Source organism: Ranitomeya variabilis, chromosome 1, assembly GCF_051348905.1.
Source record: "Ranitomeya variabilis isolate aRanVar5 chromosome 1, aRanVar5.hap1, whole genome shotgun sequence".
Taxonomy (NCBI): domain Eukaryota; kingdom Metazoa; phylum Chordata; class Amphibia; order Anura; family Dendrobatidae; genus Ranitomeya; species Ranitomeya variabilis.
Window position 1 is genome coordinate 181,104,908 of NC_135232.1, and position 19,858 is coordinate 181,124,765.

Genomic DNA, 19,858 nt, shown 5'->3' on the forward strand with positions numbered 1-19,858 from the left:
CTGTATCTGTTCCTTCCACCTGAGTTTCTCGCCACTTCTACTCGAAAGCCAGACTATTGCAGTGTTCCAGTATTGATTTAATTTGTACCTGATAAATGAGGAGTCATAAATTTAGAAAGCCCTTGGGCAATGGTTATAAAATAAGAAGTCAGAAACAAGATGTAGCCACTCTTCAATTTCATTTACTCATCTATCCTGTTTTCTGAGGAATTAAAGCACAGAATCTTTCCTATTTTTCTAACCCTTCATTCTCCATCATCCCAGGGGGGATTCTCATAAATGACATATTCACCTCCTACTTCTTGTATCCTTACAGATTAAAAGCATAGCAGATTCTCCTACCTTACCTAATGAATTATCTCGGAGCGTCGGTTATTGCTGGATTGGACTGGAGACAACAATTTGCAGAATGACACATGACGTATGGGCTTTATTGACCTGATATAAAACATGTCAATATTATACTAATTTTTTTATACATTTTCTATGTTTTAATCCACAGCATATACATTATGATCTAAGCTTTGTGTATGTGACAGAGTAAAATATGCCTGCTATCACTGGTCCCTTTGGTAATACATGGCAATCCTAGTGCTGCATTATAGGGAGAAATACGGTAATGCAGGAGAGTAGAAGAGAACAGATAGACTGTGTGTAGCAAGCAGCAAGTAGCAGGCAGTAGGCGTGCTATGTATAGAGGAGCGAGCAACACCAGGGAAGAATGTGACTGTCACCAATTAAAAGTAAATGGATGTTTAGGCGCCTCTGAAGTAAAGGAGTCTTATGTCATTCGTGAACTTTGGGATCTTGCACTTTTTTCTCCCTTGATTTAGCGAAGCACTGTGACGCAGGCACTGATCGACAATCGCCACTAGTCTGCAGCCCATTCCCCAAGCAGTTCTGTGGAGTTCATGGCAGCGTGTATACAGGGAGAGGAAAAAGAAGAGAATGAGGGAGATCTGAGCAAGAAAATGCGGGGGAACAGCTCCTCAGAGAGGGCTGGAGCCAGTCACCCTCTTCTGAAGCTCCCTTGAGCTGGACTGCAGCATGTCAGCAAAGTCTAAGGGGACATCCTCACCGACAGAGGGACAAGCCTCCAAAGCCAAGGTGAAAGAACAGATCAAGATTATCGTGGATGATTTGGAATTAGTCTTGGGAGACTTGAAGGATGTAGCTAAGGAACTTAAAGAGGTAAGGACTGGGTTGGAAGCAAGGGGCAGTCCACCGCCAAGACAACCACAAACTCTAAGTTACCCATAAGCAGTACTCTACTGTCCAGCAGAGCTTTGGGAAGGTGTGTGCTGGGGATCAGCAGTAATCACAGCTTGTTTTATGAATGGGAGAGTGTGGATTTTAAAAAACTGTGGAATTCCTGATGTTTGTAAATAGGAATAAAGCTTAGGGCTTGTTCACGCATCAGTATTTGGTCAGTATTTTGCATCAGTGCTTGTATGCCAAAACCAGGAGTGACACTTAGTGCTTATACACATATCAGTGTATGGTCAGTATTTTGCATCAATGAATGTATGCTAAAGCCAGGTGCACTTAGGTCTTATTCACATGTCTGTATTAGGTCAGTATTTTGCATCAGTGTTTGTATGCCAAAACCAGGAATGGAACTTACAGAGAAAAATTATACTTGAAAGATTGACACCTGTTTTGTGTTGTGGAGACACTCCTGAGACAAATGCTGTTGAGTTAATGATCAAAAATACTGCTGTGTGAATAAAGCCTTATAGTAAAGCATATATGCACAGACACAAGTGAGACTACAGCTGCTCGGCCAGCTACAGCATTCTGCACCTCGCAGACTGAATGAACACATTCCCACATTGCCTGTACTTGTATCAGTGAGATGGATGGAGCAGGCATGCAGATCTCAATGAGCATTTCTTAGTCACGCATCTAATTCCTGCCTCTCTGTGATTTTATGCACTATTAATGGTTCCCATTTCAAAGGCTGCTCTGCAAAACATGCAGACATCAGTGCAAGAACCAGCCGGTATATAAACTTGTGCTTTATGCAGATATGTATGAATGTGTGTGTGCAAGATGCATATCTTGTTTTTTTTTAATAAAATTGGAGCATCCCCCTTAAGTGCCTTTAAGACTTTCTATTTCATTAATGGATTTCCAAGTCCATTGAGCCATCAAAGAAGATGTACCCAGCTACTAAAATAGCTGCAAGGCAATTTTGGGACAATTTATAAGTGATCTGGATCTTAAAACTCTTATTTTAGTTCGGTAAAGATAAAATTCCTTGGAAATAAAAAAAAAAAAACCTTCGAGGATAAAACAGATTTACCAAGTCATTACTGACAACATGAATGTCATTTCTGTATGTGAGCTAGCTCTTTAATGCTGTTTAACCCAAGATTTTTGATATATAGACAGGCTGATGAATATTTGATATTAGATGTAATTACATATGGTGTCTGCCTTATTATGGCCAGTCTGGGCTATTGCACTGGAATATAAATGTGTATAATAAGATCGCAAACATATGATCAAATGAATGATTCTGATGCTTAAAACAAATCACTAGAGCATTTTGTAGAGATGTATTTTTTTCTGTGCTAGAGAATGAGTCAGCTCCTGAAATAATGTATGATAATATGAAGCATGAGGCTGGTATATTTATGGGTTTGGGAAAGTAATTATGTAAGTGTTAAAATAAATAGTAGATCTCCTGTTCATATTAACATGTATAAATGGAAATCGTCATACATTCATGGGAAACATGTCGGATTTACCAATGGCAAGTGTCACATTCCTTGAGGTTTAAAAGGAGACATAATGTAACTCAGAGGATGTCAGCAGCAGATAAATGGAGCTACAACGCAGCTAAGGATTTGGTTTTTTTTCAAAGCAATTCCCTAAATCATAATTTAGCAACACAACTGGTCGACAGATGGTTGGATTATGCATAGAAATTCTGGTCGAAAGACGATGTACTTTGATAATCCTTGGTTTGCCATTTATATCAGGCAGGCATTCATTTCATTGAGCGTGAGTTGTTTCCAATGTGAATTGACTGCAACAGGTCTAGCAATGGTTACAGTATTATTCGAAGTAAATGAAAACAGAAAAAGGGTGGCGTATATCTTATCTGCGTAGGATAGAGTTGTTTTTTAATATCTGCTGTCTATGACCATAGTAAGCAATCAAGAGGAGGGCACAGCCATGGTGTCAAGTAATGACAGCTCTAAGAGAACACTACTGTCCTGTGAAGTTTGTGATGTTGCAGGGATAATAATCAATTATTTTTTTGAGATTCTTATAAACAGTAAGCCCATAATTAGCAAGACTTTAGGAAAACCTGCAATCTGAAAAGTGGTTGTCAAGACTAATTTAGGTTGCCTATGATGTATCTATTTGGTCCTTGATATATTAGGATTTTCTCCAGAATGTGGTCATGCATTTATACATTTTATTGGTTTATTTTTTTGGACAGAAGCAATTAAGCTCGGCCATTGACCATGTACATTGTAATACAAAGCCATTACCGATGTGTAAACTGATCCTTCACCGTCAGGCTATCTGTTCTCGTCCAGTAACATTGATGGCTTGGGAATGTAAAACTATGAATCAGACACATTTACTTGGAATGAAATAGAATTAAATCTCTGTAGTTTGGATGATTCACTGTGTAATCAAGCTGAAAGCAATCGCTGATTAAGATTTTTGTACCACGTTCAAATGCCAATGGCAAATAATTCAATTAGAATGGATTTTCTTTTCTGTTTTTTTTCCCCTTCTGCAGGGATACTCCTGTTTTTAGAGATTTCATAGATATGTTCCAGTAAAGTCCATTTGGCTGGTGATTGCTGCATCACTTTCAAAGCAGATTACAAGTTAAGGATGACTTTAACTGGGATGGAGATTGAAATCACTAATCTTTCCTTCATTTTGTTAGTTCTCTCTATATGAAGAACTGGAAATCTAGTTAAACACAAAACACTGACAGCTTGAACATGCCTGCAGGAGATATTAGAATTGAAACTTTGTGCTTTTATCTCTCTCGGTGGACAAATCTCATTGTGGCAAGTATATCTTACACAAATGACATTAGTCACATTATATTATGTAACTTATAGAGCACAATTAGCAAAAGTGCATCTCTACGGTATAAGTTAAAGAGGACCTGACACCAGGTCAAAAGGGTTCAGTTATTGCTCTTATTTTTTTTTATTTCGAATGCTCCCATGAGTATTCTTTTTTTTTTTAAATTCCTTATACATCTCTTGAGATATGTACCTTTTGATTTAGTGTTTATTTTTATAGTCTTTACCAAGGGAGCAAGGCTCACAGAATTCCTTGGGGGTGTGCCATTAGGCTGCTCTGCATTATTACCCTATGAGCAAAGCCCCCTTGGAAAAGACCATGAAATTAGCACTAAACAAAATACCCATATCTCTGGAACCAGATGGTGGATTTAAAAAATGTAAATAAAGGACTATTCAGGGGAGCAGTAGGCATAAGATAAATGCAAATGCTGTCCACTTTTGACCTGGCAACAGGTCCTCTGTAAAGAATATATAATTTGGAAATAATAACCCCCATTTTCCTGTGTACAATGATGATATTTTCCAGCTTTGAATCTCCATCATACAAATTTAACCAGAATAAAAAAATATATATTCAGTTCACCTTACTATCGGCCAGCAATCACAGCTACCGGTAACACAGTGCACAGTAGCATTTGGGAAAGTCAATCCCACACAGAAGGTTCCAAGGTAGTAGGGGATGCACCACACGTGAGTTGATAAAATCAATGTTTATTCCAAAATTGTTAAAGAACAGCTTCATTAGTGTACATTCCATATAAAGATTAGGCAAAAAATCTATACAATGGTAGTTATTACATATTTCAAACTTTTATGCGCTATAGTAAGTCTAAAAACCAGGGATTTTAAAGGTTCGAAACATGTAATAACTCACATGTTTTATAGAACTTTTGCCTAATCTTTTTATGAAATATAAACTGGTGAAGATGTTTTTAACAATTTTGAAATACAAATTCATTTTATCTTTTCAAATATTTAATCAGTATAATATCAGCAATTGTATTTCACTAAAAATAGTTTTGTCTCTATAAACAGAAATTTTATGTAATTGACATTTCAATAGAACCTGATGGATCAGGAAAATGATTGCAGTTACATAAGGTCATCTTCTTCTGCCACTATTCATGGAGGTCAGAAAAGCAGTTGTGTGATTTTGGGTGTTTTCCAAGAGAAAAATAAATGAATGGATCTTAATGCTGAAAATCCAGTCTATGATGTATTACTTTCAAAGTCAAGTTTCAGAATATTTGATGGGAAGATCATTAAAGAAAGTGAATGAGAAAAATGGAAATATTAATGTACAGGTAAAAGCAGTACAAAGACTCAGTAGAACAAAGCCACATCATAAAATAAAGCATAAGATGATATGAACAAAAGACTAAAAGGATAATAGATCAATAGGATTAGTCAGCTTCACAATATTACTGCTAATATTCTACACCAGGACAAATAAGGATTTTTGAGAAGTTTCTTATTAACATCACTGCATTGTGATTGGTCGCGTAGCGGTCACGCGACCGCTACGGACCAATCAGAGCGCAGTGACCTCATCTAAGGCCCTTCAAGCGCGCATTCTTAGGTACAACGGCTACCGGTTACGGCGGTAAAGTCCAGGCTGCGTCGGAGGGTGAGTATATCCCTATTTTTTATTTTAATTCTTTCTTTTACACATTGATATGGATCCCAGGGCCTGAAGGAGAGTTTCCTCTCCTTCAGACCCTGGGAACCATCAGGGATACCGTCCGATACTTGAGTCCCATTGACTTGTATTGGTATCGGGTATCGGTATCGGATTAGATCCGATACTTTGCCGGTATCGGCCGATACTTTCCGATACCGATACTTTCAAGTATCGGACGGTATCGCTCAACACTACTAAGAGCATCTATCATGCTTGTGGATTCCCATTGTTCTGGGTGAAAAGGCTACTTTTATAAATTATGCAACAAAACTTGTGATAATTTGATAAAATAAAATCTTGAAGAGAACATGTAATTTACAACAGATATATAATTGCTGTACCTAGTATAAATGCTTCTGTTCCCCTTAATCTGATGGGTATTTTTAGCTCCAAAGCCCTTCTATTCCTGAGATATGGTCCATCTTTGATTTATGTTAATCTAGTCTTGTAATTCAATTAGGCATGATCCTGAAGATGTCCATAGAGAAGAATTGGGGACTACACCCACATGACCAACAATACTTGCTTTATATACAGAGAGGAGGGAGCTATACTTCAGGAATGGCGAGGTACAAAAATGAAAAAGACAGCTTCAGGGGAACATTGACATTTAGACCTCCAGTTGAAAAAGTTACATATTTATGGCAAGCAAAATGTTCTCACATAAATAAATCAATACAAGATGTTATTTGGCCACTCTATTCAATTTTATCTGATATACTAAAATATGTGATAAATACATATGGGAGAAATCAGTTCGCAGGACAGTCCAGTCACCAAGTCAGTAATGTCTGGCAGGCCTGGTACGACATCATTGTTGTGATGTGACATCCATGTGATATCACACCAGGTTTGCTGATCAAAAGAAGAAGAACCATAGATGGTGTAATAAGAGTCCGATGGGCCCAAATGCAAAATTTGAACCTGGGCTCTCCCCTTCGCATATTGGTCAAATGCATGGGCCCTTGTAGTGTTCTAAATTCTTTAGGGACATATGTGTTGCCTCCAATTATGTAGTAATGTCCCCCATCCTGTACTAATGTGGCCCCTTACAGGTATATATGCTTCAGATCCTGGGACCCTTCCTGGTATTTACTTCCCCCATCCTGGTATATAGGTCCCCTATCTCGGGTTCCTTTCTGGTATACTCTTTATTTCCCCTATCCTGGCATATATGCCCCACATCTTGGGTTCCTTCCTGGTATATATGCCCCCCATTCTGGGTTTACTCCTGGTATATATGCTCTCAGTCCTGGTTTCCTTCTTGGAATATTTGTCCTCCATCCTGGGTTCCTTTCTTGTATATAAGTTTCCCATCCTGGGTTACTTCTGGGCATATTTGTCCCACATCCTAGTACATATGCCAGCCAATCCAGGGCCCCTTCCTGTTATACATTCATGTCTAAACGTTTTGGTACCCTTGAAATTGTTCCAGAAAATGAAGCATTTCTCCTGGAAAATTATTGCAAGTACACATTTTGTTATACACATGTTTATGTCCTTTGTGTGTATTTGAACAAGACAAAAAAAAAACAAGATAAAAAGGCAAATTGGATATAATTTCATGTAAAACTAGAGAAATGGGCTGGAAAAAATAGTTGGCATCTTTTCAATATTGTGGGTAACACTTTGTTTCAAGCATGTGATGGTCATTCAAGCTCACCTGTAGCAAGTGACACCTGAAACTGGATAAAAAGGGGAGAATCTAACTCAATCTTTACATTGTGTGTCTGTGTGTGTGCTACACTAAGTATGGAGAACAGAAAGAGCAGAAGAGAACTGACTGAGGACTTGACAACAAAACTTGTTGAACAATATTAACAATCTCAGAGTTACAATCCATCTCCAGAGATCTTGATGTTCCTTTGTCCACAGTGCACAACATAATTGAGAAGTTTACAACCCATGGCTCTCTAGCTAATCCCCCTGGAGGTGGATGGCAGAGAAAAATTGATGAAAGGTTGCAATGCAGGATAGTCTGAATTGTGAATAGATGAGGTAGTGAAAACATGGCACTCATACAAAATAGGATGGGAGTTGCTCAAGTAGGGCGTTAGCCCGAAACGGTCCAAAAATAGAAAAAAACTTGGCACTCGAATGGTATTGTGGCTTGAAAAGACAAATTGTTTATTGGGCATCCATAAAGCAAAAAGGTTGAACGTTTTCGGTCCACATCTGGACCTTCATCAGAACAATTTTACTGGTATAGTCATAATTTATCAATGTCCTGCCGTTTGCAGATTCAATGGTTTTTAGGTTGCCTCGATGCTCAGGAATGTCCTGTTTGTTCCAGCGCAGAACGGTATGCGACTGAGGTCACTGGAGAAAAGCACTGTCAGGACATTCCTGAGCATTCCTGTGGACCGAAAACATTCAACCTTTTTGCTTTATGGATGCACAATAAACAATTTGTTTTTTCAAGCCACAGTAACATTTGAGTGCCAAGTTCTAAATTGTAAATAAACAGCCCTGATCAAGTTTCAAAGAAATTCAAGCTGTCTGCAGGATCAGGGTCCGTAGTGTCAGTGCAAACTATTTGTAGACATTTGAATTAAATAAAGCACTATGGCAGAAGACCCAGGAGGACCCACTGCTGTCATAGAGACATAAAAAGCTAGACTACAGTTTGTCAAAATGCGAGACCAAGATAGAGCTTTTTGGTAAATCACGTCATTCAACTGTTTACTGAAAATGGCATGAGGCCTAAAAAGGAAAGAATACAGTAACTACAGTCAAATATGGTGGAGGTTCAAAGATGTTTTGTGGTTGTTTTGATGCCTCTGGCATTGGGTGCCTTAACTGTGTACATGGCATCATGAAATCTGAAGATTACCAAAGGATTTTGGGGTGCTATGTAGTCTCAGTGTCAGAAAGCTGGGTTTGTGTTCTAGGTCGTAGGTCTTCCAGCAGAACATTGCCCCAAAACATACTTCAAGAAGCGCTCAAAAATGGATGGAAACAAAGAGCTGGAGTGTTCTGAAGTGGCCAGCAATGAGTCCGGATCTAAATCCTATTGATCACCTGTGGAGAGATCTCAACACATTCGGCCATGACTGTATATGCCCCCATCCTGGGTTTTTTCCTGGTATATAGGTTCCCATTTTGCCACTGGTCTCTAGCGCATAAAAATTCTACTTACCTACCCCACTCCCACTTTACACGGTTTCCTCTACTATATCAACAAACTCACAGAGATAACATGAGTATTATATGATTGAGAGCATGCTAGCTTCAAAAAGCGTTTACATTTCCCATGTAATAAGATCAGGATATTATTTGTATACTCCTACAGTATATAATATGCAAAGCCAAACAAATTGGAGTGCTATACCATATATAAAAAAGTATCAAAAAATCTTTATTAAATGATTATATACACATTTTTCAAGACATCATTTTTAATATACAAAAACAAAAGAATCAAGACAAAAGGGCAAATGTCCCCAGTAAAAAAGTGTGGGTCCAAGGCATAAATATGCAATCATAGTGAAAGCATCATGGTAGTAAATAAGGAACAGGCTGATCCCTGAAACACAAGTGCACTTACGGCAGAAAAATACAAATAAATAGAGATAAAAGCAAGCGCATCTCAGTGATTATGCTGCCACAATGCACATAGTCTCAGAGACCAGATCATCTAAGATCTGTCATGGGGTATTCCCTTAAAGTATCCTAGTTACATTGCAAGTCAAAGACAATAATACTATTGTATCCATTAGTGCTCACCCATGATGTAAGTAAAGATATGCCAAGGATCCAGGCATGATCCCTGACACGCGTTTCACATTAGCTTTGTCAAGAAGCAGAGGCGTAGCTAGGGTTTTGGTTCAGGGGGAGGCGAAGCTTCTGAGTGGGCCCCTAACCAGGTAACCTTGATTACAACTGGATGACGCACCCTAATAGTGGAGAAGAACCTCAGCAGATGACAGCAATGTTGCTGAAAATAATCTCTATACAAAGAGCAACATTGATATTACCGCCATATGGTCAGTGGTAGATACCAGCCCTGCAGAACATATAACAGATCAAAGTACAGTTACAGATGGTGACTTATAGTTGACGTTCTTTCTGATGGTATTGTTCACTTTTCCCATCTTTTCCATCTGGCCCAGACTGACACAACTTCTTCCACCCAGGACTCGTCTACAGAGAATACAACAAAGACACACTTCAATTCTTATATTATCAGCCCCGTCACCATCTATTCCCAACCTGCACAAACTCCTCATCCATGTGTCCCTATTACTGCACCTGCTGTGTGGTTCTCTGTGCCCTCTAAATTCTAAAGCAACCCTAGTAATGCTGGGTGCAAGTGGGCTAGAAAACAGTGCCCACATTTTGCTCCCTAGAAGGTACTAGTGCCCTGTATGTCCATTTGATAGTTACAGTAACCTGAGTTCCCCTATAACAATAAGTGACCACTTAACATTGAGTAATGTCCCGAGTCTCCCCCTGTACAGCTCCCTATACACAGCATGATGCTCTCTTATACATAACATGATGCCTCCTCACTGTAATGTATTCCCACACAGTATACTGACCCCTTAGTAGCCCCCAAACTGCTTGATGGCCCCAACACTGTGTGATGGCCCCTTCACTGTAATCTCCACACTGTATGATGGCCTCCTAGATAGCTTCCATATAGTATAATGTGCCAGATAGTCCTCAATATAGTATAATACATTCCCCATAGGCCTGTATAGTATAATGCACTCATCATAGTCCTGTATAATGTAATGCACTCCCCTAGGCCTGTATAGTATAATGCACTTTCCATAGGCCTATATAGTATAATGCACTCCCCATAGGCCTGCATAGTATAATGCACTCCCTATAGGCCTGTATAGTATAATGCTATCCCTATAGGCCTGTGCAGTATAATGCACTCCCCATAGGCAGCGAGTACAGTATAATGCACCCCCATAGGCAGCCAGTATAGTATAATGCACCCCCATTAGGCAGCCAGTACAATATAGTGCACCCCTATAGGCAGCCAGTACAATATAATGCACCCCCTTAGGCAGCCAGTACAATATAATGCACCCCCATAGGCAGCCTGCATAGTATAATACACCCCCATAGGCAGCTAGTACAGTATAATGCACCCCCATTAGGCAGCCTGCATAATATAATGCACCCCCATTAGGCAGCCAGTACAGTATAATGCACCCCCATATGAAGCCAGTACAGTATAATGCTCCCCCATTAGGCAGCCAGTACAGTAAAATGCACCCCCATTAGGCAGCCAGTACAATATCATGCACCTCATTAGGCAGCCTGTATAGTACAATGCATCCCCATTAGGCAGCCAGAACAATATAATGCACCTCCATTAGGCAGCCTGTATAGTATAATGCACCCCAATTAGGCAGCTAGTATAGTATAATGCACCCTCATTAGGTAGCCTGTGTAGTATAATGCACCACCATTAGGCAGCCAGTACAATATAATGCACCCCCATTAGGCAGCCAGTTTAGTATAATGCACCCTAATTAGGCAGCCTTTATAGTATAATGCACCCTCATTAGGCAGCCTGTATAGTATAATGCACCCTCGTTAGGCAGCCAGTATAGTATAAAGCACCCTCATTAGGCAGCCTGTATAGTATAATGCACCCCATTAGGCAGTAAATCCAATGCTCACCTCTCTTACTCCTTGTTCCCGAAGTGCTCTGAGCTCCTGCTCATCTCCGGACAGCAGGTGCCGAGTACTGACGTAATCGCGACCCCCTGTCAGTGTCGGCGAAGGTGATGTCAGATGCTGACAGGGGGGATGATGGGAGAAGGAGCACAATGCCCCCCTCTCATCAATGTGGTTAGCTGTATCGGCATCCAGCCAGTACAGCTGACCCTGCAATGACAGGTGGGGGGCCCACTGCTGGCACTGGGACTCCCACCTCCTCCTCAGGGGCCCCATAGCGGCCGGGCAGCAGAGCAGGGAGATCGTGTCTCACTGTTCTGCCGCAGAAGGTAACTGTATCGGTGCACTGTGCACACCAATACTATTACATAGTGTAGCTCAGGGTGGGCCCCCTCAGAGCGCAGGGCCCAGGTCCACCACCCCCCTCTGCCCCCCAGTAGCTACGCTACTGTCAAGAAGGGAATGCTGGGTGTCCTTTACTGTAGCAAGTGCAAAGGCCAGCAGCTTCCATCTTTATGCCTGCTATGTGTCCTGTATAACATCATTGCCATGCCCCGCCTGTTGACGTCAGCTGCCGGCCTCTGATTGGCCTGTACTGTGTATTGCAGTTCAGGGACTCGGTGGGTCTCTGTACCACTATGCATTTCAGCTGAATGTGAGTCTAAGGACTCTGCTGGTGATGGTGGGCACCTCTCCCACATGGGCCCGGTTGTGGTTGTACCCTCTGTGATGCGAACCTTACGCCTCTGGCCACACATGCCAGAAGATAGGAGTTGTTAGGTGATAGATCACACTAGTGATAATCGAACATGAGCTTTTAGCACATAAATACAATACACTTCTAAGAAAATTATCCTAATTAAAAAGAGTGGTAATTCAGTTATAGCAGACTTTGTGTTAATATTTTATCTGTTTTATAAACTTGTCTTATCCAGGATATGCCATTCGTTTCCCATTTAGGCTTCTTAAATGTGCTTCACTTAGCTCAGCTTACCACAGCAGATTTTTTAGAAAAGAGTGCATTGAGAAAAAAAAATGTGTTCATATTTCTTCTAATTGGTGCTATGTACATTGCTTTGAAGACTCACTACATTAAATGAATTGTCATGTTTTGAAAATGGAAAGAAGAATTCAGATCTGAAGCTTCTAAGATTGTGAATTTATCTTTGGGCTATAATCTAGCTTGTATCTAAAATCCAGTATAAGCAATGCATGCAAAAATAACTTTTCACAATAAAACAGTGCACAGGTTTATAAAGGGTCATATACTTTTAAAATAAGACAAATAATTCACATGAATGTCTTCTTTCCAAGCCATATGTCACATGCATTAAAAAAAAACTTCAAAGAATTGTAGTGAAAGACATTTAGCCGGTCTGACAGGAGGCCTACTTAGGGAATCTGTTAGGTTATAATGGACAAGAAGATGCAGAGATTGAGACCTACATTTCTTCTCTGAGAATTACTTCCAGCCATAATCTGCCGTTCGTCTTTGTCACCTAAATATGCTAGCGCTAGACATATGATGTGCACTGTTTTGTAAGGATTGTCCCTAGATATGGACTATGTGAGAAAAGGAAATGCATGCTTTAGGCATGAATAAGTGTGAAATACAGCATATATTCATTATAAAAGAAATGCTAAAATAACGATAACGTCTGTGACAACATGGCATCTTAAAGGCTTATTGCATACAGGAAGTTTGCATTGTTTTAATTGCATGGTATATAGGATAAAGGAGTATATAAAAGGGTTGAAACCGAAACATGCTACCTTTTAACAAAAATTATGGACGTAGGCTAGATAAACTCTACTTCTATTTTGTGTACTGTATATATCTTATAAAGCTCTGGCAATTTGGTACGTGACCTGTGCTATATACTATGTGGCTGCTATATACATACATACATACATATTGCACAATACCCGATGCATTAGAATCAGGCCACCATTTAGTATCTTATAAAGCTCTGTCAAAAATTAAGAGGCCACTGCAAAATGTTCAGTTTGTCTGATTTTTCTCTTATAGGTATATATTTGAGTAAAATGTAAATTGCTCTTTTAGTCTATCAACTTCTGACACAACATGTCTCTGAATTTCCAAGCAATAAATTTAGTACTTTTTTTCTGACAAAGAAAAATGGTCAACATTTTAAAAAAAAACAACAACAGTGCTTTCAGACCTCAAATAATGCAAAGAAAACAAGTTCATAATCATTTAGAAACAACAATGCTAATGTTTTAACTCAGGAATAGTGTTGAGCATTCCGATACCGCAAGTATCGGGTATCGGCCGATACTTGCGGTATCGGAATTCCGATACCGAGATCCGATACTTTTGTGGTATCGGGAATCGGAAGTTTCCAGTGTATGGTTCCCAGGGTCTGAAGGAGAGGAAGGAGAGGAAATAAAAAATATTGATATACTCACCTGTCCGGAGGCCCCTGGACATCACCGCTGGTAACCGGCAGCCTTCTTTGCTTCTTCCCTTCTAGGAATTTAGGACCTGAGGGATGACGTCACGGCTTCTGATTGGTCGCGTGGCGGTCACATGAGCGGCACGCGACCAATCAGAAGCCGTGACGTCATGGAAGGTGCTGAACGCGCTCATTTTAAGCAAAGAAGGCTGCCGGTTCACAGCGGTAAGGTCCAGGTTGCGTCGGAGAGGTGAGAATATCAATATTTTTTATTTTAATTCTTTATTTTACACATTAATATGGATCCCAGGGCCTGAAGGAGAGTTTCCTCTCCTTCAGACCCTGGGAACCATCAGGGATACCTTCCGATACTTGAGTCCCATTGACTTGTATTGGTATCGGGTATCGGATCAGATCCGATACTTTGCCGGTATCGGCCGATACTTTCCGATACCGATACTTTCAAGTATCGGACGGTATCGCTCAACACTACTCAGGAAGAGTTCAGAAATCAATATTTTGTGGATTTTTGTGGTTTTGATGTGGTGGTCTCTTAATTTTTGCCAGAGCTGTACATCTGCAATTGATGCAGTTGTTGTGGATATACAACCTGGTTTCTAAATGTATTTGATTCTACATGGAAATAATTATTTTGCCATTCTATTGCTATATGTATGACTATCATACTATATTCTATATTATTTTATGTTTTGTCTGCTGCGTACCACCAGTACTGTAATGTCGCAAGCTAGTATTGTGCCTTATAGTATATCAATCTTTTTTAATGTCAATTCGATTTGTGTGTGATGCAACACATGAGAAAAATGTGCAACAAATGTATGTGACATACTACAGGAGTGATGTCGCAGATAGTGAGATGTGGCAGTTGTGCTCCAAGTCAAAAATGCCTGATGTAGGGTATAGTTCGATAGAGGTTTACGTGTAAGAGCTACTGATGATGAAATCAAATAATCTTTTGTACTGTGTCCTTTCATTTAATATGATCTTTGCTGAAGCTGCTGATGACATAGCTAGGTCAGAGGATAGCACCCTAGTCCTTCCATATCCTCTGGCTGCATCCCTGAAAACATAAGAAAAAATGCTTTCCCACTGGTAGAAGTCAGATATGCAAAAATAATGTCAATGTAGAATTAATTAATTCATTTTCATGTATCTAGTGATACCAGCTTAGACAATCAGGCTCCTTGTTGTAGCAGAGCTGAGTGTGCAGATAGCACTCAGAAAAAGAATAGTAAACTATCAGCCACCTGGGTGTAGAAGAGCTAGTTGGAAACTCCAGGAAATCACTAGCTACCAGAATACTCAGGCAATGCACAGCAGCATCAGCCAGACGTAAAGCAAACCTGTCAGCAGGCTTTTGCTAAGTAAACTACAAGCATTGTCATGTTGTCATTGTTACACTGAATAACATGATACCTGGGGTGAAGAAGTCCGTCTTGTGTTTCTTGTATAATCAGTGTTAGACATTTTCAGTTACTGAGATGCTCATGCTCCCGGGTGTGACTGTAGGCAGAGTCTTATCTTCCTGCTCTAGGCTAGAGAAACCAAGGAAACACCTGTCAACAGGACATCCAGAAGCACAAACAGTCTGTCTCTCTCTCTCTGTCTCTATGATGAGGAACATGTTTGTGCTTTGGGGTGGCCAAATGTTTGTGCTTCTGGACATCCTGTTGTCAGGTCTTACCTTGGTTTCTCTAGCCTAGAGCAGGAAGATAAGACTCTGTCTACAGTCCCACCCCAGAGCACGAGCATCTCATTAACTGAAATCTTCTAACACTACACAAGAACCACAAGACTGATTTCTTCATCCCAGGTAGCATGTTAATCAGTGTAACAGTGGCAACATGACAATACCTGTAGTTTACTTAACAAAATTCTGCTGACCGATTCGCTTTTAGACTCTTGGATGACTTGAAAGGTGTGTGTTCAGTTAATATAGTAACTTGATGCACACTAGCATAGAAAAAGCCGGCCATAAGATAAAGAGGAAACAAGCCTGGTGCTGAAGCCAGGACAAATAAATAACAGTAGGGGGGTTGGGAATTTTCATGTATTTTGCAAGTAAATACTCTTGGATTTGTAAAAGTCTGACATGCCAGCAACACAGGTAGACAGTGGAGGAGAAGTTCTGTAGCACAGAAAACATTTCTGCACCACAGCTAGCTGGCAAATAGGGGTGAGTATTAATCCCTCAGGGCTTAGTGAGGGAGCATATCAGAAGCTCCATCCTTTGTTCTATTTATTTATTTTATTTATTAAGTTACAGTATATACGCATTGAGCTGTGGGTGGGGAAGAAGAACTCATGGTCTAGCTTTATGAGTACAGGTGGCAATTTAACAGCTTTTTTACATGAATATAGTTAATAAAACCAGCAGACAAAGTTTTTGCCCTGTATTTTTTTCCCAAGGTTAACCTAAGAGCTCTGAAGAAGATTTTTTAAGGAAAATGTTAATTTTACATAATTGAACAGTCAAAATATTGTAACTAAAGAATTTTGTGGTTTTCCAGATTCTTAAAATGTGATCCATTTCCATATTTCACTGATACATGAAACCACAATATGGCTATGGGTCCCAGTAGTGGAATAAGAATATAATTATCTTACTGAGAAATCATGTTGCATTTTATATTCCTCATAATGTCAGTTGTATTGTATAAATTATAAGCTGAAAATCTTAAAGAGCTTTGCTACTTCCATTTTTTTCAAAGCTACACATTATCTGAGCCAAGGTGTCCTCAGAAAGTCTTGCTGTCAATGAAGGAACGCTATGAGAACTGGTTCTCAGCTCCAGACTGACAGATCAACTGGCACAGAGCCACAAAAGGCATATTGGCTAAATATTTAGAGATAAATACTTGCATAAATATACATCAAACATTAAAGTGAACTAGCACTTCTTTAGGCAACCAGTAAAGAGCTAGAACGTGTCTTGTCTGTTACTGCATACCTATGAACAGGCCATGTATGCATATTTCACACCCCATTTTAAGCAAATCATTTTCTAATTGTCAATCATTCATCATCCCCATTATACATTTATGTAATACATAAATAACACATCACATCTCATTGGCTGAAAACAAATTCATGGTAGCATGAACACAAGAATCAGGCTGTCATAAAAATGTTGCTTTCTGCTTTCATTGTATAGAAATTATTATTACTGTATTACGGTTATGTGGTATGGTCAAGTGTTTTTTCAGTGTTAAATAAAACAAAATATAATCAGTATGGTTGAAAAAAATTTGTGTTCATCAAGTTTAATAGGAACATGGGGAATGATGAGGGGGGAGTAAAAAAAAGTGATGTCACAGCAAAGTAAACCAGTTTATAGTGTGTCAAAACCAGTGGTGATCAAAAGCGTACCTTGAAGTTTATAGACCTCAATGCAAAATCTCCAATAGGGCCCCCAACTATCACAGGTATTCAATATTAACCCCTTCATGACCCAGCCTATTTTGGCCTTAATGACCTTGCCGTTTTTTGCAATTCTGACCAGTGTCCCTTTATGAGGTAATAACTCAGGAACGCTTCAACGGATCCTAGCGATTCTGAGACTGTTTTTTCGTGACATATTGGGCTTCATATTAGTGGTAAATTTAGGTCGATAATTTCTGAGTTTATTTGTGAAAAAAACGGAAATTTGGCGAAAATTTTGAAAATTTTGCAATTTTCACATTTTGAATTTTTATTCTGTTAAACCAGAGAGATATGTGACACAAGATAGTTAATAAATAACGTTTCCCACATGTCTACTTTACATCAGCACAATTTTGGAAACAAATTTTTTTTTTGCTAGGAAGTTATAAGGGTTAAAATTTGACCAGTGATTTCTCATTTTTACAACAAAATTTACAAAACCATTTTTTTTAGGGACCACCTCACATTTGAAGTCATTTTGAGGGTGCTATATGGCTGAAAATACCCAAAAGTGACACCATTCTAAAAACTGCACCCCTCAAGGTGCTCAAAACCACATTCTAGAAGTTTATTAACCCTTCAGGTGTTTCACAGCAGCAGAAGCAACATGGAAGTAAAAAATGAACATTTAACTTTTTAGTCACAAAAATGATCTTTTAGCAACAATTTTTTTATTTTCCCAAGGGTAAAAGGAGAAACTGGTCCACGGACGTTGTTGTCCAATTTGTCCTGAGTACGCTGATACCTCATATGTGGGGGTAAACCACTGTTTGGGCGCACGGCAGGGCTCGGAAGGGAAGGAGCGCCATATGACTTTTTCAATGAAAAATTGGCTCCAATCTTTAGCGGACACCATGTCGCGTTTGGAGAGCCCCCGTGTGCCTAAACATTGGAGCTCCCCCACAAGTGACCCCATTTTGGAAACTAGACCCCCCAAGGAACTTATCTAGAAGCATAGTGAGCACTTTAAACCCCCAGGTGCTTCACAAATTGATCCGTAAAAATGAAAAAGTACTTTTTTTTCACAAAAAAATTATTTTAGCCTCAATTTTTTCATTTTCACATGGGCAACAGGATAAAATGGATCCTAAATTTTGTTGGGCAATTTCTCCTGAGTACACCAATACCTCACATGTGGGGGTAAACCACTGTTTGGGCACATGGTAAGGCTCGGAAGGGAAGGAGCGCCATTTGACTTTTTGAATGAAAAATTATCTCCATCGTTAGCGGACACCATGTCGCGTTTGGAAAGCCCCTGTGTGCCTAAACATTGGAGCTCCTCCACAAGTGACCCCATTTTGGAAACTAGACCCCCCAAGGAACTCATCTAGAGGTATAGTGAGCACTTTAAACCCCAAGGTGCTTCACAAATTGATCCGCAAAAATGAAAAAGTACTTTTTTTTCACACAAAATTTCTTTTAGCCTCAATTTTTTCATTTTCACATGGGCAACAGGATAAAATGGATCCTAAAATTTGTTGGGCAATTTCTCCTGAGTATGCCGATACCTCATATGTGGGGGTAAACCACTGTTTGGGTGCACGGCAAGGCTCGGAAGGGGAGGCGTGCCATTTGACTTTTTGAATGGAAAATTAGCTCCAATCGTTAGCGGACACCATGTCGCATTTGGAGAGCCCCTGTGTGCCTAAACATTGGAGCTCCCCTACAAGTGACCCCATTTTGGAAACTAGACCCCCCAAGAAACTTATCTAGATGCATAGTGAGCACTTATAACCCCCAGGTGCTTCACAGAAGTTTATAACGCAGAGCCGTGAAAATAAAAAAATAATTTTTCTTTCCTCAAAAATGATTTTTAGCCCAGAATTTTTTATTTTCCCAAGGGTAATAGGAGAAATTGGACCCCAAATGTTGTTGTCCAGTTTGTCCTGAGTACGATGATACCCCATATGTGGGGGTAAACCACTTTTTGGGCGCACGGCAGGGCTCGGAAGGGAAGGCACGCCATTTGGCTTTTTGAATGGAAAATTAGCTCCAATCATTAGCGGACACCATGTCGCGTTTGGAGAGCCCCTGTGTGCCTAAACATTGGAGCTCCCGCACAAGTGACCCCATTTTGGAAACTAGACCTCCCAAGGAACTAATCTAGATGTGTGGTGAGCAATTTGAACCCCCAAGTGCTTCACAGAAGTTTATAACGCAGAGCCATGAAAATAAAAAATAATTTTTCTTTTCTCAAAAATGATTTTTAGCCCACAATTTTTTATTTTCCCAAGGGTAACAGGAGAAATTGGACCGCAAAAGTTGTTGTCCAGTTTCTCCTGAGTACGCTGATACCCCATATGTGGGGGTAAACCACTGTTTTGGCACACGTCAGGGTTCGGAAGGGAAGTAGTGACGTTTTGAAATGCAGACTTTGATGGAATGCTCTGAGGGCATCAGGTTGCGTTTGCAGAGCCCCTGATGTGCCTAAACAGTAGGAACTCCCCACAAGTGACTCCATTTTGGAAACTAGACCCCCAAGGGAACTTATCTAGATGTGTGGTGAGCACTTTGAACCCCCAAGTGCTTCACAGAAGTTTATAACGCAGAGCCGTGAAAATAATAAATGTGTTTCCTTTCCTCAAAAATATTTTTTTAGCCCAGAATTT

General features: G+C 39.9%; 1 protein-coding gene across 2 annotated transcripts in view; it reads left to right on the top strand.

The window, feature by feature from the left end:
- Positions 1–650: 650 nt before the first annotated feature.
- Positions 651–19,858, top strand: part of PRR16 (proline rich 16) — a 585,607-nt gene continuing 566,399 nt past the window's right edge. For both annotated transcript variants that reach the window (XM_077290869.1, XM_077290878.1), the window contains exon 1: positions 651–1,191. In XM_077290869.1, coding sequence (XP_077146984.1) covers positions 1,048–1,191 — 144 coding nt within the window. In that variant the 5' untranslated portion in view covers positions 651–1,047. The remainder of the gene's footprint in view (positions 1,192–19,858) is intronic.